The sequence below is a fragment of the Melopsittacus undulatus genome, chromosome 1 (genome assembly GCF_012275295.1).
Source record: "Melopsittacus undulatus isolate bMelUnd1 chromosome 1, bMelUnd1.mat.Z, whole genome shotgun sequence".
NCBI classification, from domain to species: Eukaryota; Metazoa; Chordata; class Aves; order Psittaciformes; family Psittaculidae; genus Melopsittacus; species Melopsittacus undulatus.
In genome coordinates, this window is record NC_047527.1 from 32,349,276 (window position 1) to 32,374,786 (window position 25,511).

At 38.6% G+C, this 25,511-nt stretch overlaps 1 protein-coding gene across 1 annotated transcript; it reads right to left on the bottom strand.

Annotated features, from left to right (window-relative positions):
- Positions 1 to 649: 649 nt before the first annotated feature.
- Positions 650 to 22,985, bottom strand: PI15 (peptidase inhibitor 15). The gene is made up of 5 exons (XM_034065805.1): positions 22,644 to 22,985; positions 4,575 to 4,693; positions 4,159 to 4,291; positions 3,889 to 4,004; positions 650 to 907 (listed from the first exon to the last, which is right to left on the bottom strand). Exons 1-5 carry the CDS (start codon positions 22,914 to 22,916, stop codon positions 772 to 774), a joined length of 777 nt encoding a protein of 258 aa, XP_033921696.1. The 5' UTR covers positions 22,917 to 22,985; the 3' UTR covers positions 650 to 771.
- Between the last annotated feature and the right edge of the window lie 2,526 nt (positions 22,986 to 25,511).

Below are 25,511 nucleotides of genomic sequence, written 5' to 3' on the forward strand. Positions count from 1 at the left end.
TCAGAAACACAGGAAGGTAGAATTAGGCTGTGCTATTATACCAGTATTTAAAGTGATGTAGCTTTCTACCCAGATAAGACTTCAGGCATGTGAGTTAACAGCCACTGCATCTTGGCTAGTGTGGTTCCTCATTGTCTGTAATTTTCCTGTCTGCACACCAGCATTGTTGATGATAGCATCAGCTACGTGCTGAACTCTTCAAATGCCATAAACAAATAGATGTTGTGCATGAGGTAGGTAATCCTGCAGTTTCCCTTGCACATTTGTTTTCCTCTGCTCAGAGTCCCATTGACATTGCAGGTGAAAGCACCAGTGTAAATGAGAGGAACCAGTAAGAGTGTGAGAACAATTAGTTGCTTTGCACATCACACTCCATTTTCAAAGCACAGTATTAAACAATGACCTTTCTCTTTCTGGAGCTATTATGTTTTAAAGGAAGTAATATTCTTTAATCTTTTAATGTGCTTTTTATAGAGCCTAATCTTCAGGAAGCTACACTTGCTAAGGTGAAAATTATTTTGTTCTCCTTTAACAAATTATTAATATAAAAGGGTTAACGTGAGTCTTATATCCAAAAGTGTTAAAACAAAATTATACTATACTTTGAAAGCTAATTATACAAAAGCATACAAAAAGAAAACATCAGAGTATTATTACAATATCTCTCTCTATATAATATGTGCAAAATTCAATATACAAGCTTCTTGTTACTCATCCATGGGGTTTTGATTTCAGTTTGGGTTTTTTTTTCAAAATAATGTAAATCTTAACTTATCTAAACCAGTATAAGTAGTTTGATGTTACTCCTGGGAAACAAAGATTGTCAGTACAAGAGCCTCCATAGCTTGGAGGGCAAGCTGAACACGGGACTCCTACTTTATATGGTGCTTCTCCAATCCAATTCCCCCTGAAAATAATAAAGAAAAATAATGCTTAGTAAGGTCAGAGATAAAGAAAAATAATCATTAAACATAGCTGTTTTGAGAAATTAAAGGTTTTATCTTCAGCGATACCCTATAAATGCCCTGTTACTGAAAATATACATTAATATATTTCTGGAGGTTACTGACAAGTATTGATCTACCAATTCCCCTAAACCAGCAGGAGAATGACCATGTCACCCCAGGCCAGTGATCAATTCTATATCCTTTAGCCTCCACAGTAAAGTCCCAGTTTTCTTGATTTTGCTGCAGCCAAGTGATTTTTGACTCTCTGAGTCTGGGAGAGAGTATTTTTCACTGGAGGGCTATATTTATGAGACCTTAGCAACATAAACATCGGTGCAAGGTTTTCCTTGAGCAGTTTCTTGTCTGGCAGTTATCTTAAAACTTGGTTTTAAGGTAACTCTTGAAAGGTGGAAAAATAAATTGAGTGAACTCTTGTTCTTAGGTTGGACTACCCGAGGTCCACATTGTGAAGCTCTGAGGGAAGGCATTTTCCTCTCTCTTTTGCTATCCATGGTTAGCAAAAAGGTAAGATGAAAAGTATTCTCAACAGTAATATATTAAGAAGAACTGTATTTGGGCATTTGTAGTGGTCTCATTAATGGGAGGAGAAGGAAGACTTCCATCTGGTGAATAGTGCAGTATAATAAAGCCTGAGTGGAAAGGGGTACAAGTCTGGAAACCAATCATGTGAAAAGAGGTTATTCTGAAATATCTAAGAACATCTGAAAAACACATCTAGTCTTTTAGGTGTGTATATAAAACCTGGGCTTTTCAAGATTCATGTAACATTCATGATGTAGGCAGAAAGAAAGTTAAAATTAGACTTTTATTTAAATGTTACGTCTCACTGAGCAGGGAACTTTCCTCTAGTTTGCATGTGACATGGTATAGCAATGAGTAATGCAATTATTTATGAAACATTTTCTCATCCTCCACCTCCAAGCCAATAATGCTGGATCAAAAGCCCTGGTCTGGATTGTGCCTTGGAATAAAGTAGGAATCTCTCAAATAATTTTCTCATTCCTACTTCTCTTCCAAATGGGTACAGCAGATTGAGTGCTCAGGAAATATATTTAGTTTGATAACAGATATGGAAATCCAGAAAACTGATTTCTGCTTCATTTTTTATGCAACACATGGCTGATTTCTGTGAGTCTGTTAGAAAAGCAGGGGCAGGGAATTTTAAACTTTATAGTTATCCTCAAACTTTTTTCCTGATTTCAGAAGCATAGGTATTTTTTCAGCATTACAGCATAGCATCAGTAAAAATTATTTCAGTTCTAAATCTTAAATCTTTGCCAAATTCCAACCTCAATAACTTGAGTCAGAGCTGTAATACTCACCCTCTTCTTCTTTAGAGGAGTTCCCTACTCAGAAAGACAGTCTATTTACTGGCAAAGAAAATTCTGCATGTGTGCCCAAGGACTCTAAGCCAAATCTACTTAACTCAATCTAATTAATTCTTGGAAATATTAACTTAAGCCAGACAAGATCACTCAGTATCGTTTTTGTGACGGGATGGGAAACCCCCAATTCTACTACCTATAAACCAAAGTTCTACTCAAAATCTTATCCAGAGGAGAAGCTTGTAACTCCAGACTTTGGTTTGCTGTTTGAGAAACAGTGGGATTTTTACACTGAGAAAATGTAAAATGTCATTAATACACTGTTAACCTATACACAAACAACAAAGCAGTTTTCAATAATGTGTAATGTATAAACCCATTCTTTTCCTATATATGTACAAAGAGATGTACGCTGGAAGTTTGCAATTTTTATTTATCTATTTTTAAATTAAGATACATAATAAGTAATATTTGGGTTTCTCTTATAAACTTTGATTTCACCTTGTCCATGTTGTGGAGCTAAAATTCACATAGTTCTGCTGCCTGATCTTTGCTCCCTCATATTCATTTCTCATCACCCTTTTCTACTAGATAGAAAAGGCAAAATTACAGAGAAATCTTTTTGATTCCTACAGGCCATTTTCCCTGAATTCAGTTTTCTTACTAAATCCTATATTTTTTTTAAGTTGCAGAATCTTTAAAAATTCTTTTACTCACGTAACAGCTAGAATAATGACATATTCTCGCATGCTCTTTACCACAAATGGACCTGTACCACTGTGAGTTTACGGAAAACATGCTCAATTAATTATACTTAGTTTGCTGTACAGAATTATGGCTTTGCTTAATATAGAGTCAGAGAAAACAGCCATTTACATTGCCCATGCTGTTTATGAAGCACTGGTCCAAACCAGACCTCAAATCAAACATTTCCCAGAGCCACGATATTGATCCATTCTGCACCCAGATGTAAGTTTGGGGTGATATCTAGAAAATCCTGTGGGAAAATTAATTTCTTCATTTCAACCTAACGCATGGCTTCACAGCTACTTGATACAGGGTTGCCTATGGCTGTCCTTTGAAGGATCCTAACATGGAAGGCAAGATGATATTTGGAGACACTGAGCTTAGGTAGATGGACTTTTAGGAAACCTATGCCACAGATACCCTTATGCAGCATGGTCATAAACAAAAGCATCTTGTGGGCAATAATGTGTTCACAGTAAATCAAGGGTCTTAACTACAGTGGCATTGCTCACCTGAAGAAGACTAGGTCACCATGATTATATTTAACAGAATGAAGAAATAAGGAATTGAAAGTGAAGTGGAATCAGCATAAAGAGGGAAGATAATGATGATGATGATAATAATAATCCAGAAAAAAAGGGTTTGGGCTTGTTCCTTACACATCAAGTTGTTTCCTTTTCTTCCTTGTATACCAAAGTCATGCATTTTTTGTAAGTTAGAATAAAGAAGCAGCCAGCAGAAAAAGCACAAGAAGTCAAGCTGCAGAAAAAGGAGTAAGGAATCCTATGAGAGAACCAAAACATGCATGAAGTATAAAAGTAAACAATATTTAAAAGAAAGCAACTCACTTTGGCGCATAGTTGCATACCAAGTAAACAGCTCGTCGCCAAACAGATCCCCAGACGTTCATATTGTGGCATGTGTGGATTGCGCAGCCTATACGATTGGAAGTGGCCCAAACCATCTGAATAAATATTTATTATTGGTGAAGTCCAAATTGAAAGGAAATACATATATATATATATATACACACACATTTATTTGAGGGAGAGCTATAAATACAGAAAAGTCCAGCTTTGGATGATAGATTTTGAATAGAAGAATGTAATTCATATAACCTGTGTGTAATGGGTGCACATGGGTCCGTAACATCGCATGGGGCACCTGGGGTTGCAGTCCTGAGGGTAAGGGAAAGCATAATCCTTCACCTCATCGTACCATGGCTTTACCAGCTGGAGAATAGATCGATACCTGGGTTTGTTTAAAATACAAAAAGAAAAACATGTAATCTTAGATTTAAGTCTTTTGGAACTTTCTGCTGCTAATTATTCTGATGCAAATCACCTAAACATACATTTCTCCATGCATTACTAGAGGCACAGAATTAAGCGCTAATACTCTTAAGCCAAATGAACACAGATGGATATCAATTATTGCTAGAATACTGGATGACAACTTGCATCAGTCTAAGATCTGGATCTCAAAAGGTGTTCAAAGACAGACAAAATAACTGTTTTGTAGGGTATGTGCCTACCTTCCAGTTCTTACAGATAGGTTCTGGCCCAAGAATCTTAGCAAGTAGGAAGGTCCATGGTCCCAAATGCATGTAGCAGCCCAAGCCTCTGCAGATTTGGCAAGAGTTTCATCCCAAACCTGACAAAATAAAATATCCTTAGCAGTAGAATAAAAAAAAAAAACCCAAACAGATAGTGATCACACTGCAAGAGCACAAGAAACAAGTAGCTTAAGTCACAAATATACTATCATAACACATCAGGTGTGTAACCAGGCAGAGAGCTCTTCAATTCAGAAAACTGTGGGGCAGCATGTACAGGATGTAGCAGGATTTACCCTAACACTGGACAGAATTCCCACCCACATCAGAGGAAGACAAGTATTCAGATCTCTCCCTTTTTTTCTGGAAAAGCCCTTTACTGAACAGGCATTCTCCCACCATTTCTATTTCTGTGTTGATGAGATCCATGTGTAGAGAGGAATGAAATGTTGGCTAAGACTCAGATAGAAAGTCAAAGTGAAGGAGAGGCACATGAGGAAGAACAGTTCAGCACAGGTATTACATAGCCCGCAAAACCCCAACACATTTGAAATAGGATCTCAAGAGTATCTATAGCCAGAGAGAGTGTGTGTGGCAGCTTTTCATATTTGAGGCTACAAGGTCAAGAAAAGGGATGCCATAAATGCAAAGACTATGGATAGTTTCCAGGTGCAGTACGAGTTTCACCACTTTATTCTGCACAGGAGCTGACATTACTCCCTGCCTGGAATAAAAAAATAACAACTCTGTAAGAAGAGACAATTTGACTTCTTAAATTCTCCAATGATGATAACATGACAAGTGAACCTACATACTGTCTCTTTTATATGCTTTGCCTGCTCACATTCTTAATTTGTAACTCTGCTGTCTTCTACATAGCAAATGGGCTTCTCTCAACAATAACAGAAAGATCAGCAGTACAATCTGCTGTACTATTGGACATCCAGATAAAGAATATCTCACTGTTATATCACAAGTATGCATAAATCCTACTATAACTTAGTGTTTAAGTGATATCCAACGAGGCTGTAGATCCTGGAGTTAGATGTACATTTTTAATACCCTGAGTGGAGTGTTTAGATGCAGGATAGTTTTAGTGAACTTCTGGTAAAAAGGCAGGGACAAAATGTGCTTAGCCAGGCCATTGCAGCTTTTTAAACACAAACCCAAACTCATAAATCTTGAGTGGCTATGAAATAAAGAGTATGCTCTATCAAGTATGAAATAGGAGGCAAAGTCAGAAATTAACTTATCAAAGGATAAGGTGGCCATACCACAGATATTTTCTGTACTATGAACTAATCATGATTTCTAACACTGAATACATAGCTTTAATTTTGCAATCTGCAGAGTGAGAAGACTGCACACACACCACAGACCAGGACAGTAATCCATGTCCTGATTCTGTCTGGTAGCTCATGAAATTTCTCTAAGTGAAAATGACAAAATTCAGTAAAGTTTATGAAACTGCTAATATTGAAGAGGTGGGGTACCTCCTAGATTGAAACTGAAGCATCACAACAGAGGGCAATATGAACCCTTAATGCAAAGTTTCCTTCAAGTTGAACCACCTTAGGAAAAGTAAGATGGATGGTGCTTAAAGCAGGGCATATTTACTTTACACCTATTTATAAAGAGTCCCAGAATAAAGTAAAAACAAACTGCCAGTAAAAGGAGAAAACAGAGAAGTGTCAGGAAGCAGCATGCTAAGAAGGACTGGTGTTAACCCAGCGAACACTGACTTGAGCTCTGAAAAATCATGGGGAGTTTCTCAGAGGACTTAGAAATAAGTCTATAACTTGTGAAGAGAAGGGTAAGCTGCAGTACTAGGGTACAAGGGAGGGGATCCTGGACTGCTATGGCAGCATCCAAACCCCAGGAAATGATCCAGGTCCCAAGGAGAAGAAAACAGTGTACAGACATTTCTTCTGCTTCAAATCTCTTATGTCAAGTCAACTAGCTGCATGTGGATAGTGTAAAAAAAACCTTTATAACCTCTGTGGTACATCCCAAAAAGAAGGTTAAAGGAGGGGACAACAGTAGGTGCAAGCATAAAAGTGTGTCTGAGAGGCCAGGGCCACAGTCAGTGTTCAGAGCCTGCCCAGGCCCAGGGGAACAGATGAGAACAAGGATCCAGCATGAGTCCAAACACAGCTGCCTATTGTGCGTCCATAAGGGGCAGCTCCACCAGTACCGTGACACCCCATAAACACCCTCCTTTGCTGGGATTAATCATGCTTCTGTCGTGAGTGCTCCCTGCCAGAAGGCTGAACATGAGGTTTGAGTTCTTGCTCCCAAGTAACCTGGCTGCAGTCCCACAATAATCTAAATGTGTACTGTATTTGCACAAATAGCATCAAGCTCCTCATGTCCATCCAGCACATTTTTGCATACTAAATTGCCTTGCAAAATTGCATGTTATGCGTTTGAAAGAAATGTGGAGATCAGATTAGGTTTTCACTATTAATGACCTCTCTAAACTAGGCATGGCCCCCGCCCTGGACAGTGAAAGCATTTCTAGTCCACTTCCATTTCGCCTCAGTTTTATTTTCTGGTTTTCAGGAATCTTCTGCAGCATTTCACTGGTAAAGTTTCAGGGGGCTGTTTCAAACTCAGTTAAAAAGTTGTGGGTTTGGCAGGTAAGCATTACTGTGATACATAGTGAGCTCTGCTTTCCATTATCTGTTCACTCTTGACCACTCTCTGGACATACGAAATTTCTGGCAAACAAAAATGGAAAAAAGAAGCGAGAACAAGAAGAACTTCACTACTGAATAAAAAATAAGGTGAGGGGACCATATGCAGCGCTTTTTAAGATCCTCCATTCCTATTTTAACAGCTGATGAAAAGCTTCTGTGAAGAGTCCATTCCTGCCATGTAAACCATTTGTATTTCATGAAGGATGATTGAGTGCTTCATCTTCTTTATTTTCCTAGAAGAAAAGGTGGTCTCAGGCCCTCTAAGACTAGCTCTCAATCATCTTTGTAAGACTGATGAATTAATATAGGATGACACACAGAAATTATCTCATGATGACTTAAAATCTTTAAAATCTTAAAACTGTAAGAGTTCCCCCTTTTCAAAGAATCCTGATCCTGAGTCCACACTTGTATTGATTTATATTTCAGTTAAGTCCCCTGTTTTGGGCATGTAAGAGAAAACGGCAAAGACATTTGGATTTTTTAACCATGAGGCTTCGTTGTTGCATATAGATAAATAACATATAAAGAAATGCAAAAATATCCTAAAGAGATAAACTGAAGTAACCTGAAAGCCAGAAGATGGTTTCTGTATGAAAAGATGTCCTGGTTTCAGCAGTAGCAGTCATTTTTCTCCTTCTTAGTAGTTGGTGCAGTGCTTCGTTTTTGACTTTTGGCCTGGGAACAGCGCTGATAACACCAATGTTTTTAGTTGCTGCTCAGTAATGTTTACTCTGACCAAGGACAGTCTGAGTCTCATGCTCTGCCAGGAAGGAGGGGAAGCTAGGAGGAAGCAGAGACGGGACACCTGACCCAAACTAGCCAAAGAGATATTCCATACCACAGCACATCATGCCCAGTATATAAACTGGGGGCAGTTACCCAGAAGGGTTAGATCACTGCTCGGTCAGGCTGGGTATTGGTCAGCAGGTGGTGAGTGGTTGTATTCTCTTCCCTTGTTATTTCCCTTATCATTATTATTATTGGTGGTAGCAATAGTGGTTTGTATTATACCTTAGTTACCGGACTGTTCTTATCTCAACCCGTGGGAGTTACGTTCTTTTGATTCTCCTCCCCATCCCTCCTGGAGCTGGGGGGAGGAAGAGGGGAGCAAGAAAGAGACTGCATGGCTGACTGAGTTTAAACCATGACATAAGGAAGTAAAAATCCCAACTTAATTAGCAAAGACTTTAAAAAACAATATTATAAACAAAAATATAAACTTTGAAATGATGGCCAATCCAGTGTTTCTATTTAACATGTTAGATAAACCTGCCAGGCATGAACATAAAATTGCAAAAGGAAAAAAAGCAGAAAAATTTGCGTACTCAGTAGGTCAAGATTGAAGGAAACGCCCAGTGCCAAGCTGTGCTCATTATCTCTGTGGTGACTAAAAATCTTAATTCGTTAAGTCATTAGTAATTGGGGAAGCAGTCACCTTCCTTCTACCCAGTATAAATACTCCCTCCCAAACTCTCCAGATCACTGATTTGGTCCAGCATGGAAACCCTCCCCACTCCTCAACTGGATCTGACCGAGCTGTGACAGAGTTAAAGCATCTCACCACACTTCCACTGGCAACTTGAAATGAACATCCTTTGGCCAATTTATTTTTCTTTCCTCAGCCAAAGATTATTTTCCTAGAAAGCTGTCCGACTGCACTCTCTGCACTCCTCCCAGAAAAACTACACTTGAAAATCAGCTAGTGGACTGAATATAGGGAACAGGCCAGTGCTTCTAGATGGGGAGTTTCAGCATAAGAGAATACTTTATGAGGCAGCTGTGCGTTGTTCTCTGCACTCATACAGCTCATGCTGGTTGAGAATTAGGACTAAAATCTTAGTGTAAATAAAAGTCAGCAGGCATTTTGTGAGTGAGGTCAGAATTTCACCCAAGTTTTTTTTTTTTGCTTGTTTCACTCTGTAAACAAATAGTGAAACAAATTATTTTATTGCCATAGTGTATAATAAGCAATGGAGTGCAAAATTAAATATCTTTAATGTTGAATTAAATTTCTTGAAGCCCGGAACACAAATTTCTTTCCCCAAGGGAAGCCCTTTAATATTGTGGGTCACAGTTTCTTTGTATCCTCTGTTTCTATCACTGTTTTATAGCTGTCTCTCAGTTGTTCTCAGGTAATTTATATTGTAGAAGGGATGGAGTTGCTCTTTCGTTGCAACAGCTTTGTTGGAACAGTAGGCCCTGGTCGCAACTATTCTCTTAGGTATTAAAATGATGACGAAGCTGTATAAACATTATGATGAATAAAACAAAAAGGAGAAGCAACTACAATATTACAAAGATCTGTCCATAACACTTGTTGAAAAATAACTGGCTCTTCTTTTCCCACATTAGTAGCTATGATTTAATTTGAGGAATGCTGTACATAACCATTTTTACAGTTAGAATTCTACTCCTAATATCAGTCATTAAATGGACTAGCTTTCTCTTGACATGCTTTAGGGGACAAATCCTGTTGCAGAATAGGAGTTAAAGCTCAAAACAACAAGCTACTTCAGACAGCAACCTCACTACTTTATATGTAAATAGAAAACACTGAACAAGTATACCAGAGGAAACTGAATGGAATGCTCTTAATCCAAATCACTTGTTCCTATTACAGACTTTCTAAGACTATTGTATTATTGTAAACGTACTGCTACTCTGGCTACTTTCACCCTGTGGTAATTTTATTTGTAAAGTTAAAAGTTTCATACTCCTAGATTTAAATGTACTACTGCAACACGCACAGCCTCAACATGCAAACTTTGCTGAGAACATCTATGAATGGTGGATATATGAAGTCACAGTTAAATTACATTGACTAAAACAGAGCAGGGATTCAAAGCAGCATTCTCAGGGTCTAGATCCCATCATTGGTCCTAATGAAACATCAGGTCTGGGAATTTTGATGGTATCAAGGAACTGTGTCACTTGAGATCTGTACCTTGCCCAAGTAGGGGTCATATATTCACTACAGGTCTTCTGTATGACTAACTGAAATTATTTAATGTGTGACCCTCCCTGAAGACTTCCTATTTCCATGGAGCACCCCCCAGTTACCTGAATGAGGTCTGATTTAGGAACCCTGAATGCCAGTGAAGCTCACAACACATGACCGTTTTTTCCTTAAACTAACCTATCTCAGTAAGATGGTGAAAACACGGGCACCAAAAAGTTTCTGCCTGGAACCAATATTAAAATCCTGTGTTTCAAGCTGATTTTGTAAGATTTCACTCTGTAGTCCACAGGACCTTAGGAAGCAGTCCATGTCTCTCATCTTGTCAATCCAAAGGATGCCAACACCTGGAGAAATGCTGCATCAGGTCATTTTCCAAGATTTTTCCATAGCAGGAAGAGCTATGAACACCATACATAATAGAAGTACATTTAATGAATATTAATTTCATAATGTGTTGAAATAGGAGGAAAAGCTCAATATTGAAGTGGCCATGCATGTCCATTATTTTAGGTTTTTGATCATATGCCTTAAGTTTTCTCACTGCTTTAGAGAAAACTTTTATTTAGCAAGAAGAGAGGAGAGAGAAGGTTTCCTTAGCCTGCCAAGGCTTCCTCGCATATTATGTGTTGAAAATGAGTTCTTGGATGCTATAGATCATCCAAAGTATCACTACCTAAGTCAAGAAAGGAAAGAACAAATATCTTGGAACTTCACATAGATCCTTGATGGATGTTTTTCTTAAAACCATTAAATTCGTACGCATGCAAGTGTAAAAATGTCATATTCCTAAGTTAATTTTATGCATACTAGAATATGTTAATTACTTATTTTCCATTTCTGCAAGAGAATGTCTCCTCACTATTTGAAAAATAGGCAGAATTTCAATATCTCTTAGTTTGAAAATGGGAGAAAAAAATCTGTGTGCTCTATAAATACTAAAATGGGCATTCATTTCTATTTCATATCTTCAACACACTGTCAAAGAAAAAAAGACTGACAACTCATAATTTTAACTTTCCATGTTGCTGATACCTACCCTCAGATTTATGATCCGATTGGTAAATTTTGCAAAACATGCTGTGATTTCTTTTTTTTTTTTTTTTTTGGCCCCACAGAAAGCAATTACTGGCTTCTTCCAAAGTCATCAGTAACATCTGTCAACACTTTACTGCATTTATGTTCTGTTGGAGTGATGTTATATTGTCTTTTTCTCATGACTCATTGTTTCAAAAGTAAAACTAAAGTACATGCATATAAAATGTTTATTTCAGTTTTCTTACAGGTACACAAAAAGGACTGATTCAAGCAGTAGAATACCTCCCAACAGGTACTTGAGTCAGTAATATCATTAGAGCTGAAAGTTAAACTGAAAATTAACATTTTAGTTGCCTCCTCCACAGATGCCACATCTGAGAAGGAATGACTGGTACTGTTCTCTGGTATTGCACCCTTTTGTAAGGTGTTCTTAAAGTTCAGAATTTGGAAGAAGATAAAGTTAAGATCCATTTTTCCTGGCAAATATAGGGACTGAGAAAAAAATATCAACCTAACTTTTGATAGTCTAGTTTTTCATTACACAATGTGTGGAAAAAGGAAAAGTATTATTCAATGGGGAAGACCATTTAGCCAAGGATGACTTTCCATGAGAAAATTGAAACACTTTTAATTTTTATTTCTTGATTTACTGTTTTTCAGAGACAAAAAATGTATTCTCAGAATAATCGGATACCTTCCCTGAAGCTCAGAATGCAAATTTACAGTGATAAAAGAAATTATCTGTCTCAGTATTGTTAAATCTTGTTTATGCATGCCTTGTTGTTTATATAAGGGACATAATTACCAATGTAAATGGGAATGAACTCCCCCTTCTCTGCAAGTATTCTGAAATAGTTATTAATGGCAGCAGGTAGCGAGAATTTGTGTTCTCAATACAAAAGGAGCAGAATACACAGTGATACACTAATTCTGCGTGGATATCTGTGTGCAACGTGGATGTTTTTAGAAGCATGCAGATTTACAGCCCTCATTGTCGCAGAGAAACTATGAAAAAAATGTGGGAAGTAGGAGTGCTCCTTCCTTGAGAGTTGCCAGCAGACAGATTGCTAGACAGAAGATATGGGCTAACTGGGGAGTCCATAAAGACATGTTTTTAACCTGGCAGGCTAGGCAGTCTGCTAATGATCATTTTAAAGCATTCAAGCAATAGAGAACTGTGCTTCCATTCTTCTTGTGCCATCACAGTCCTTAATCTTTCCTGGCCCAGTTTTATAGCCAGTAGCAAGGAAGCTCCCTTCCTTTGCACCAGAGTACAAGAGAAACTCAGCAGAGCACTGTTCTGAATATTAAATATCAGCAGCAGCCCTCAGGAATTTTGCTATTTGGTTTTGTTTGGTTGGTTGTTACAATGACATATCAGATAGGGTAATAATCTGCATATTTATCAGTGGTTAAACAAAACATAGACATCCCCCTCACTCACTACCCTTCTATGAGTTCCCTGAGTGCCAGTAGGGTGAAAGCTGCTGCCCATAAAGCCACAATAGCCACAGTGTGACTATCCCTGTCAGCTGGCTGACACCACTTCTACAGCTGAAGTGGTAACCACCAGGTACAGGTTTGAGCACAAATCCAGAGCAAACAGGTGAAATACGCTTTTTGACCACTCTCCTCTTCCACACTCCTCCTTCTTTACATGACTGCAATGATGTGATGAGAGACTGCAAATGCTGGGATACACAATTTGAACACAGTTGCATGACAACACTGTTGTATTTTGCAGTAATAGAAAGTGGCAATTTTCTTGCCTGTTTGGGCATATTAATTTCCATTACTATATGTCCACTGTGGACTCATTAGCATCTTCAGATTATTATTTGACACAAACAAACCCACAATGGTTCATATGCACATCAGAAAGGTTGCCAGTAGGACCTTCTTTTAGCAGCAATGAAACAAAAAGTTAACTTTTCTACCTCAGACTTGTGATTTTATTCTCCATTAGCCCTGTACTTCTGCTTGTTTGCCCAGATGAAGATCAGAAGCTCTTTCTTCTGGAATGACAGCAAGTGGAAAAGAAGAAAACCTTGATGCAAGTGATTTCTTCCTGTGTGAAAAAACACTTGGAAACTGATGGATGAAATCTGATGTGTCCAGCCCATTGGTGCAGCTGCACTCCACAGCTGCTAGTGCAAGTCCCAGAGTGGATTAGCAGATGTAAGCTGCTATCCTCCAACATGCAGATCCTGTCCTCATGGGTCACTCAGCCATGCAGCCTTGCACCAGCTGTACCACTTGCACGTGCAGTGGCTGTCCCTCAGAAATACCACAGCAACATGCAAAGCATACTGGAGTCCCTTGCCCAGCTTCTCCCTTTCTCTTTTTCATAGTCAAGTCTGTAGTATTTTCAGGTTCAGACAGTTCCTGTAGGACCCCTCACCATGTCCACTACCCCACAAAGCTTAATTCACAACCTACCAGCCCTTCTGCCTGCATGCTTTTTCAGCAGTGACTGAGCCTCATCTCTTTGCCTTCACTTTTTTCAATACATACTGTGTGATGAAAATATATGAGTTCATTGGAATTTATAGACAGATTTGGCAAACTTAAATATTTATTTGGACTCTGATTTATTTGGGCTCTGAGATCATTTGGGCTCTAGCCTGTCTCGCTCTCTCTCTCTAAGAATATGAATACTTTTTGCTTTCAGCTACCACCTGTTAGAAGTTTTACTGTGCATACTGTAATTGGTGCCTACCATATGTGCAAATCCTTTCCCAAATGCATTAGGTAATAATTTGAAAGTTTACACAGAAAATTGCCAACTTCTTCTCTCTAGAGAAAAAAATCTTGAAGGGAATCACAGTACTGTATTTCATTCTTTTGCACATAAATAGAGTATTAATACATCAAGCTGCTTGTCCAATACTCCATTGCAACTCAAAGCAAAATTGTGCAATGTTTTATAGCCAATTTACTTTCATATAACCAAACCTCCAAACATCTGATTCACACTTCTGAAGGCCTCAGTACTCTGAGAAGGTCTCTCTTATAGTAATCAGGGCATTACCAGACATATGTTCAAGAAACCTCATTGCCAGAAATTCTTTTCTTATGAAAATTCAAATCTTTATTTTATACAGAAGTTTATATTCCTGCATGTCTATTTGGTACAAATTCAAAGTGAATTCATTTGAATCCTGACCACTGTTAATAGTCAATTTGTTTCTTCTAAAGGTTGTCTGCATTTCTTTTCATGTTTGGCACCAGGCTTTCAAACAATAAGAAACAAAGAAAATTGGTAGGCTATCACATTTAATAACAGTAAGCTTCACTGATATGCTATTATTTGTTTAGCTTTTGGGAAAGACAAATATCAGAGCTACATATCTTAAAATATTCAGTGCTTTCCTAACCTACTGCAAGGCATATTTTAGTTGGCAAGAGCTTATCTCAGAAGTGGTAACACAGACCAAACTCTGTCTAGTTCCATGTCACCCTGACAATTGGTCCTAAGTCTGACAAGGAAGGTGTCTGACCTCCATCATTTTAAATACAATCAGAGCAAATTGCCTTTTCTCAAACCCACAAAATGTGAATGAAAAATTTACTTCTTTTGTGGGGTTTTGCAACCATTCTAAAAAAAAAAAAAATCTACTTTTTTTTGCCTGTTTTTTTTTAAGAACGACTAAGGTTTTTTCATTAAAACCAAGAAATGTTCTTAATTTCTGTAAAAGTTTTCAAAGAAAATACTTTTATTTTCTAAGCAGCTCTGACTGAAAGGTACAGCAGTATGACAAAAGAAAACACATAGCAGCTTCTTTCTTCAGGACAAAGAATAAAAACAATAGTTCTTTATTCTCAGAAGAAGAAAGCTCAATTTAAGATTCTTTTTCTTGATACAGATTAACAGATACTGCAACAGATGCAAACTGCAAACCCAAGTCATTCTTAGTTGAGTTAAAACAGACCTCAAACCCCATTCCAGGGCACCTGGAGATGCATTCACACATAGTGGTGCCTGTGCTAAAGACAGTATTCTGTCCACAAAAAGCAAACAAGTGGTTGTCCTACAGTTTCCATGTTCCCTTATGATACACATTTCCACAGATCTGGGTAGACTATTCTTCTTTTCAGATGTTCTTTTCAGGTATGGAAAAAGAATTAAAATTTTGAGAGGTTTAAGGTTACTATCATCTCCATTCATGTCTGAAACAAAGTGATGTGTTCTTTGGATCAAGACTGTTGTGAAAAATGCTTTGTCTCTGTTTTTAGCCAAGAAGTTCAAGAGGTGCTATATTTAATAATAAAGGAATGTCTAATTCTGATGGCTCTGGGCAGGCTGCTTCTCTAGCTAGGACTTTACTAGGCTGTTTTTTTGTTTGCTTAGACTCCTAGAAGGCTTTCTTTTAATACTAAATTTAAATAATGTAAATATTCTAAAACACCATCTAGATAGATGTTTTAAAATTTTTATACATAAAACATTGGAAATGAGCTCTAATACCAAAGCAAGTTTAACACAGTCATCCTTTATCACAATATTTACCAGCAACAGCATCTGGGGGAAAGTTCTTCAGATTTTTCAAGGAACACTTTCCAGGAAAAGTACTTCCTGTGTAACTCTTGAACAAGTCTTCTGTCATTCACTCAGAATATAAGTGATGGCTTTAATAGGGTTTCCCAGCCTTTTGTAGATGAAGCTCTACTAGAAAAATGGGCATTATCCTGCATCTTACTGATAGCCTACAGGTAGTATAGCGCTGCATTACTGACAGTGGTGCAGTAGGAAACAGGTCAGTGGATAAACTAACCTGTGAGGAAAAAAGGGAGCTAGGTAACTCTGTTGTACCAAAATTAGCAGAAAGTAAGCTCAAATACTCTTACTTTCTTTCAGCTTAGTGCCAGTTGCCATGTTTCGCCCCCACTGCAGAAAAAGGCTGAGTATGCTGTAAAATGTTTGCTTCCTTTCAGTACTGTCATGCAGACAGCCACCCCTAACAGCAAGCATGTAAAGGACATTAGTTCTTTCTGTTTTCTTAAAAGTTTCCAAGGATTGATATTGCGGAATTCATTAACCCATGATCTTTAGGCACTCCTGGTTTTGGTTATGGCACCAGGCAGAAAGGACATACTCAGTTGGCTAAACAGAAAAATAATTGGTAGGAGGGTCAAACTGGAACCAGTGAACACATTTTCCCATTACACTCCTTCTCATTTATTCTCACCTCACTTTGAATTCCCAGCATGACTAAAAGCTATGGCAAACTGGGATATGTGGACTACACTGGGGAAGCTCTCAGCACTTTGATGTCTCTCCTCCCAGAAGACTGGGTTGGACTATACTTAGATTTACTTTGTGCTCTGGCATGATGAAAATCAGATTAAGATCTTTGTACCCCAACTTACCATCTGATTACTTTATTCCAACTTTCATAATGTATATAGGATTTAAGGGAACAAGGCTGCCAGTAACTTCTATAGTAAATTTTCCATTGCATTGTGGGCCTAATCTGCTTTGATATTTAAGGGTGCTACTCACCGATTTAACAAAGGAGCTGCAAATGGAATGCAACTGTAATTTGCTCCAATACACAGAAGCATTGTAAGACATGCACATGGAAACTAAGGAAAGATTATATGCATGCATGTATCTTAATACCAAGAAAACTATCAGTACATAGGTAAAGGGTAATGTTTGAAATGAACAGGAAAGAAATTATATTAGACAGGTTTAGATTAATTATCTGAGGTTTACAGGGAAATATTTAGGTTAGACATTTGGAAATCATTTCTATTCCTAAGGTAAAATATTTGCCAAGAGATGTGACTGAGACAGCATCACTAAATGTGTTCAGTAGTAGACAAGATGAAAACCATATGTACTTAATGCAGAAGGAAGTCCTGCAACAAGGCAGGGATAAACTATATGAATTAGGAGTTCCTATCCAACTCATTAGACATAAATCTTGAAGAAACTAGCCCTACAATCCTCACTCACAGATGTGGATGATTTCAGTGGGACCATGTAGATGAGCCAGGGCAAACAACTCAAGAACAAAATGTCCTCTAAGACCTAGAATTGTCTGTAATAAACCACACTGACAACAGAAAAAAATAGATAAGATGACAAGCTTATTTAGCAGAAACGCTCCTGAATTTGAGAGAAAACCAAATCAATTCACTTTTTCCAAGTCCATATAAAAGGTTTAGGACTTTGGAAAACTTGACATAGGATTTTTTTTTTGGGGGGGGGGGGGGTTAGGACTTTTTTTTGTTTTTCATTTTGTTTTACGCATTACCTATTGCATATTCACAGAACACCTTTTTAAAGATCACTTTGACAGAAAGAAAATATTATCAAGACTTTCAAATTTAAGAGTGAAATAATAAAGCAATTATTTACATTTGTGACCATTAAGTGGGGTATTTTCTTGTTTCTCTGACCTGACTCTGTAAGTTTGCTTCTTCTCCTTGAAGAGCTGCAGACAAGTCTCCAAATTCATCACCTGAGCAAAAAGGGTCACTCCTGGGCCACACATAGTGCACAGATTTCTCCTGTGACTCACACAACCACAGGAGTTTCTTTTGGAACAAAATTACTTTTATTTTAGAACAATAGTTTATTTTCTTTGCCCATTTTATAATGGTCTTTCATGTGGATTTACTAGAAATTAATAGGATCATTCTCCATTTTCTTCTGGCTCCTCTGCCACCATCTTGTGAGAAAATATCTTTATATTGCCATGAAATCATTCCTGCGTGTCCAAAAAAACTCATTTCAAGCTAGTCCGGGAATCTTTTACTATTTTGAGTCCTACAAAGTGACATATTCAATGAGGGTCAGATTTTGCCAAGTATAGAAGTGCATTTATGCAATCAGTGAACAAAAAAAATGTGTATCAGAACATCTTCCATACATTAGCAGGCTCAAGTTTATCTAGAGCATTTTTCTGCTCTTAAAATCTTCAGACAGCATTCCACAACCATTCAGTTGCATGTTTTTGACCATGCAATCTATTATACTACAGACATGCTGCTGCCAGTCTACTAATGACCATGTTGATCAGTACTGGGCTCAGGATTCACCCTTGCAGAGCCAACAGTGAGCTACTCACAGCTTGTTTTTCAGTATCACTCTTCAACAAGTTATTCAGATCACTTCAGAGTACTTTTAACTAGAACAGGCTTTCCCCACTTTCCCTACGGGAATGTCATGGTGGACAGTGTTCAATGCTCATTAAAGCCCAGCTACATCAGAGTTATTGCTTCTGCTTGGTACATGAGAAGCCATTAATATCATGCCTGTATGTAAGCACTTCTTGACCAGGTTTTGCATGCACACAGTGATGTGGATTACAATAAAGACCATATGGCCTTTTAAAAAACTGGCCTCAAGTGGGGTGCTTGTAGGGAAGATATAATTAACATTTGGTTCTCATAGGAACAGACATTTCATTAATGAATGTTTTGGGAGCCTAAAGATAGTACCAATGCATACTAAATGATATATTTTATGAGATTCAAATTTCAGCTACCAACAGCTCAAATCTTTACTAGCCTATCAAGTAACCAAGATATTCCAGAAAGGCAACACAGGCTTCTATAGTACAGAACAAGCATTCAGAAAAAAGGATTTGCTTGTACACAGACTTCCACCGGATTTGCAGGTTTACATACCTTTCACGCTTAGAGAGATGCAGGCAATTCTACACCTCACTTTCTAAGTCATGAATTTAATGGAATCCTTCTGCTTTCTCCAGAAAAACAGAAAACAAAAAGCAAAACCAAAACAAACCTAAAGCCAAGTGGATGATTTTGACCCCTTGCCAGATCAAAAATGTGGTGTCATCTTTCTTTGTGCAGGCATAGCATCAGCTTTCAGAACACTAAAGAATGACAGTCATCGGCTGAGGAAAAATGAAGGATGTCATAAGAAGACCCAAATTAAAAGAAGTCGTTACTTCTAAAGGTCTGAAAGTCCCTGTTTCATTTCTCTTTCTTTCAAACATGCACTGACTCTAGATTTGCATTTGCAGAAAAACTTCCAGTTGATGGCATTAGCAATACCAGAACCAAAAGAGGATTACTTTAAAAGTCTGACGGAAAGGGTGCTAATGTCCCAAAAGAAAGATTTCCCAAAGTTTAACTGGTATAAAGCACACCAGTTTCTTTCTCTAAGGACTGATAATAAAACTGTGTCCCATCACTGTTTTTTACTCCTGGCTCCTGGCTTTCACTGGGGACTGCATACAACAGGCCAGAGCAGAGGTCAGATATACCTTTCTCCAAAAGAATTAAAACACTCCCCCAGCTCTGTTACTGCAGTGTTCATCTGAACCTCCCCTGCCTAACACATGTGCATTCAAAGCCATTCTTTGAGACCTCTTATCCAAAGTTCTAGAGACAAAAACCTCCCAGACAATAAGCGCAGACAAAATAATGCACAAGGAAGCCTAATTTTCTATAGATACAGGATCATAAAATGGTTTGGGTTGGAAGCGATCTTAATGATTATATCATTCCAACTCCACTCCATGGACAGGGACATGCAATGAATGTGTGAGAAGGGGACTATATCAAGGGGAGGAACAGAATGCATCAAGGAGAAAAAGCCCAAGAAAAGGTTGGCTGTGGAGAATGTAATCACAAGAACCAACCCATATAGCTAAACCCTGAGTTCTTACCAGTGGAGAAGAAAAAGTAAATGGACTGTACAAAACTGAGAATGTGATACAGCAATTCATGAGAAGAACAGAGCTCCTAACAGAATTAGGAAAAAAGAACAAAACACAATTTAATATGACTGTGGACAGAGAAAAGATGAGAAAGCATCTTTTTCTTGTGCTTCCAAACTGTTTAGTCTTTCTCTACTTCAACACACTTAAAAAAGACAAAAGATTTCCACAACCTACTGCATCTGTAAGTAATTCCAGTAATTCTCTGACATGTGACATCCTTTTTAGTCATTGTTAGGGGAAATGGTTAAAGGCCACTTTCATCACTACCACTGCACTTTTCCATAGTATTCAGGACAGGAACACACGCTCTGGAAAGTTCTTTCAAGTACAGCACTTGTTGTCTGCTAGTAATGATAGTGTGTTTGCTGTGTTATTTATGAAAGTGAGTACCAAGTGACACAATATCTTCTATATATAACAGCAGCAACTTTATGTCCCTGTAACATACAACAGATGTTGTGCCATACATTGAAATTATACAGAGATCTAACAGTGGACCAAGCAAATTCAAACATTACTGATACAGGGGTTCCCAGTCTTTGTATGGCTTACATGTCATCTTCAAGACCTTCCTACCAAAACCTTTCTGAAGCCACAGATGTGAAAAATTAAATAGATGTTGCCATGGCTACAAAGGTGGCAGAGCAAGCTATGTGCAATGTTGCTCACTGGGGTTTTTTTGCTCTCTTACATGGGACACAGACGGATTAAATTCTGGAAGAGAACTGGTGGCAAAGGGATTGGCTGCCACTTCAGAATCCAAGTTCAAGTTGCGCTCTGGATCATTACCTACATAGCTTGAGGTGCTGCTCTGAATTGTGCAGCATGAAGTTATGAAGTACTTTCAGACTGGGAAGCCAAATGTGAAAGAAAGCCTCAGACCTTACCCTTGAGACTACTTGTTGGGGTGATGCTGATGGGAACACAACCGACAGCTGGTTGGTACTGGTAAAAGCAATAGTAGGAAAGGCAAATTAAAAAACAGTATGTAAGCTGCAAGGAGCATGGCTTCAGTCTTGATTTTGTACCAAACCTTGCACAGCACGATTGCTGAGCGCAGCTGCAGCAGAATACCCAACTAACACAGATAAAATCTTGGCAGTTAATGCATATGAGTGCATTAAAATAGATTAATCAAGGGAAACTGCTTTCTCTTTTGAAGTTTTTTTTGTTTGTTTTTTGTTTTTCTGAACAGGCTAAGAACACTGCACTTACAAAACTCTTGGGAATATGACAGGGTGTTGGCTTCACTTAAGCAAGCTGCAGGAGCACATTGCTAAAGCACACAAGCCAAGGAAGGGCATGGTAGGCTGCCATTCCCTCAGACATTACAACAAAGTTTATTTATGCAGAGTCAAAGGAAACATCAGTGGAGAGCACAGCAATGAAAACGATGACTGAGCTTGCCTTCTGACCTTTCTGTTTTTTCTGTCTCTGACCTTTCCACTCAACCAAACTTCAAACTCAGCCTATAGTATGGCAACAGGTCTTTATCTGAATATGTTTTGAGTGCACTCAGTATTTTGAGGTGCTGCTGGGATGTGCTAAGACAATTTTATAATCAAATCCAGATTTAAGTAACATCTATGATAGAAAGGTCTCCAGGTTGTTAGTCATTAGCTGCTAAAAAGAGTTATCACTCTTATCCCCTTTTTATGTCAAGCTAATGGTGTCCTGTTTCTCAAACCTGTTAACTGTTGTCATATGAGAAACTCTTGTGACTTCAAGCAGATACATGGTGCTGACACAAGTTGTCTGTTCTTTTAGAACAGGGTGAATACCCTACTTAGAAGGTAAAAAAGTTTATGCTTGGCCAGCCTATGTCTAACAGTAGAGGTCTACACTATGCATGCATTCAAAGTTGGAACACAAATAGCAAACATGCTACTCTAGCTAGGGCTGCCAAGTACGAAATCACAGTGAATGAATAACTTCTATCATACCTGCAGGAACAGATAATTCATATAATGAGTATTTGTCAATAAGCGTAAAAAGCGCCTGCCACAAACATAACATTTTGCGTACACTGAAATCCTACATATTAGAGAAACATTTAAAAGCAGCATTGTATTTGACGGAAATATAGAAGCATTAGATGCACACAGACCATATGCAGTAAGTAAAACACATGAGCATGAGACAAACAGTGCATCAGATGAATTACTTTACAAACTCAGTTTTACCATATTGCCTCCAAAAGGCAATTATGTGTGAAAGAAATTAGAAATGGTCACTGGCTACCTTTTGTATAAATCAGGGCAATGACTTTAAGTGAAGTCCACGAAAGTGATAGGTTACTAATGATTAGCACTTTAAACACATGTGAGTGTGTGTGAGCACATCTTGTGATCACACACACTATTCCCCAGGCCACCAAATAGTTAATTCACAGCTTCATTTACTTGGGTTTCAGAAGCTTCACTAGGACTACTCATAGAAATGAAAATTTAAAAGGCAAGTAAAAGGTTCAGAGTTCAGTATTTGGCTTTTGCTTGCTTATGTTAATGCAACTTTAATAATGTAAGGAAAGAACATTTTAGTAAGCAATGCTAAAAATCATTTATCTACCTAACTAAACCCTCACAATTAAAGAAAAGCAAATCACTGACTTACAGTTTGTTTTACTTTGAAATAAACAAAGCTCACTTACCATATATTCCATGTTGGAAGCAGGTGGGAAGACTTTGCCTCTGACTTGATTATGATAATCAAGAATGGCAATCATATCATTCTGTGAAATGTAGCGCTTCCGTCTGGCTTTGGGGATTTTTGCAGAGTCCAGATGAGCTGCCAAAGCTGTCTCAATGTCAGTGAAATTATCGTCTGACAGGAGTAGGTCAGTGGAGTTGGGTAACACTAATGCACTTGTTTCACAGAGAATGGAAAATAAGAAAGCACAACTGATTGCAGTGGTTACTGTCATTTTGGGGCCAAAGGAGAAGGGTAGGCCACAGAGGTACTCTACTTTAAGTCAGGGCAGTAGAAAACAAATCTGTAGAAGAGAAGATGTCAAAGATGTGATTCTGTACATCTGAGTAGCAGGACAAAGTGAACTGGCAGTCTGTGATCAGAAAAATTATTCTGTCAGCTCAATCATAATAACAATCCAGTTAGAACATGTGCTACTGAGCAATTCCCAATAACCATCTTAAGGGCTAATATGTCCTTACTACAATCACACCAAATGAAGTATAATTACACAATGAATTACATAATCAGAGCTAGTAGTATTCCTGAAATAGGGACAGTGCTATCACACCTGATCAGTCCATAAAACACACTACAAAACTTAGATGGGGAGACTTCAAGGAATTTCACAGCATGTTTTCCAGTGAAAATGAAAAATATATCCTAGGCTATGCCTACCCCATATGCATGGCTCATTTTGACACAATGTGGCACAGATAAGCTAGTAGGCAAAAGACAACATATAAAGCATGAAGGCAAGACATCTTAGAAATAGCATTCAGATCTTAACTTCAGCAAAATGTGATAAGCATTGATAAAACTGCATGCAAAGCAAACTTATTGAGCTGAATGGCTTACCTCTGGAAAATACCAAGAAAAAAAAAATACAGTCTATTATTCTCCCAGTATATATAGCACTCTCCTATATGATGATATGAACCTTTGTGAAGAAGTGTCTCCTATTATAAACCCCCAAAGAACAAAACTGTGCTGGTTTTGAAACTTCTGGCCACAGGAGCTGCTAACAGCTTTTATATGTTACAGTCCGTATGAGCCAGAACAGGCAGCTTCTCTAGAGGTCTCTGCTTCGCCAAAACGAGAGGGGAGGAGTTCTGCACAGCACAGAGGCAGGGATTGGGTGGCATCTCTGATGTGTAGGTGGTTTGGATATTCAGTCACACCCCCAGTTTCTATAGTATAAAGCGGCAGCATGTAAGAGTCTCCTTTTTCAGTATTTCCTACCTTTTTTTTCCCCCCTCCGTGTTCTTTTTTTTTGTTGGGTATTTCCCCCCCCCCCCCCCCTCATTTCACAAGCATCATGCTGGCTTGACAAACATTTTACGCAGCTCTGTAAGCACAGACGGAGCAGCATGAAGCGCAGAGGGTTTGCAAACCGCTGTTGCCTCACTCACAGGAAACGGAACTTATACAAGGCCGTCTCCTCTGTCCTGACCCGTGTTGTCTCGTGGGGCAGCCTGCCCTGGGGGGCGGGGGGGGGGGGGGACGGGACACCCTGAGCCATGCCCGGCAGCGGGAGGGCAGTCGAGAGGCACTAGTTGCGAGCAGTCTCTGCTCCATTCATCGCCGAGCAAGTGCCCTAGGTGCTGCGCGTTACCCCTCACCAGTCTGCCTCCCGCTTCACTCCCTCTTCATCCTCTTCCCTTGCCTGCTCTCCCTCAGACACACAAAACTCGAGGCAGGTTGTGGCTAGCCAGTATCAGTTACCTGAATGCTCGTGAGAAACTACGGGAGCAGCAGGACTCATGCATGAGCAGAGAGCTCATGCCAGTGCTTGGGAGACATCTGTTTCTTATTAGCATATAGCTGGAATTATTTAAGCACAGAATGGTCCAGCCACTCACATAGCAGAGCTAAGGGCACTGAGGCCATGACAAAAGCTAGCAGAGAGAAGCAGCAGCAGCGAGAAATTGTATACTGGGGGCAGGGGATGAGAGCAACACAGTATCAGCCTGATCCCCCACTAGAGCTAGGCGACCTGGGGCAGCCCATAAAAGGAGACCCTTAAAAATGTAATTACAACATTTTGCCACATCATAAAGAAGCTAGAAGAGAGAAGCACAAGTGGTTTGATATTACACCAAATCTTACCGAGTGCTCAAAATTTCAGTAGCTCTATTACAGAAGCAATATGGAAATTAAGTATTAAGGAAGCAAGGTCCAGTAGTTACAGCACAGCGGCTGGAAGCCAACACTCACGCTCTCCTTTTGGCTCTACTACACACTCGCTGTGTGGCCTAGCCCAAGCCATTTAATCTGTGTGCAATCTCTACAATGGTATAATAGTCTTCCACAGACATATTGTAAGGCCGAAATAACTAGTGTTTGATAATGTGCTTTGTGATGAAAGGTGTTAAGTATAAAATATCATCACTAGTTATATTACTATATGCATATCCACCCTGTCCAAAACGGCTGCTTATAATGCAGCTGCTGGTATTCCTTTACATGATTATACAAGAAACTTTAACACATCATTTGTCTTTGTAGATGATTCATTTTGTCCCATTTTCTTTCTTCTGTAATGAAGTGCATATTTGTTTATGTTAACATCAAGAACTGTCCTCCCATTGTTTGAATACAATGGGAAGAAATCTGTTTCTTTGAATTGCTGCAGGTCCTTTGATTTCATCTGAACTGCAATAAGTTATAAAAGGGATGATACCAGCTTAACATCTCAGGAAGTTCAGAGGGTAGATTTTACTAGTTAGCCACATTTTAGATTGCTATAATTATTTCCTCATACTCACCGTGTGGCAGTACTTGGAGGCTGTTATGATGTTGGTCTTTATCCAGAACAGTTATGACATAC

Excerpts from the sequence above, each read along its gene's own strand:
- PI15 (XM_034065805.1), bottom strand. The coding sequence starts at position 22,916 with ATGACAGTAACCACTGCAATCAGTTGTGCTTTCTTATTTTCCATTCTC. Across the intron at positions 4,292-4,574 it reads CTATCTGTAAGAACTGGAAG|GTATCGATCTATTCTCCAGC; the intron begins GTAGGCACATAC and ends AAACAAACCCAG. Across the intron at positions 908-3,888 it reads GTATGCAACTATGCGCCAAA|GGGGAATTGGATTGGAGAAG; the intron begins GTGAGTTGCTTT and ends TATTATTTTCAG.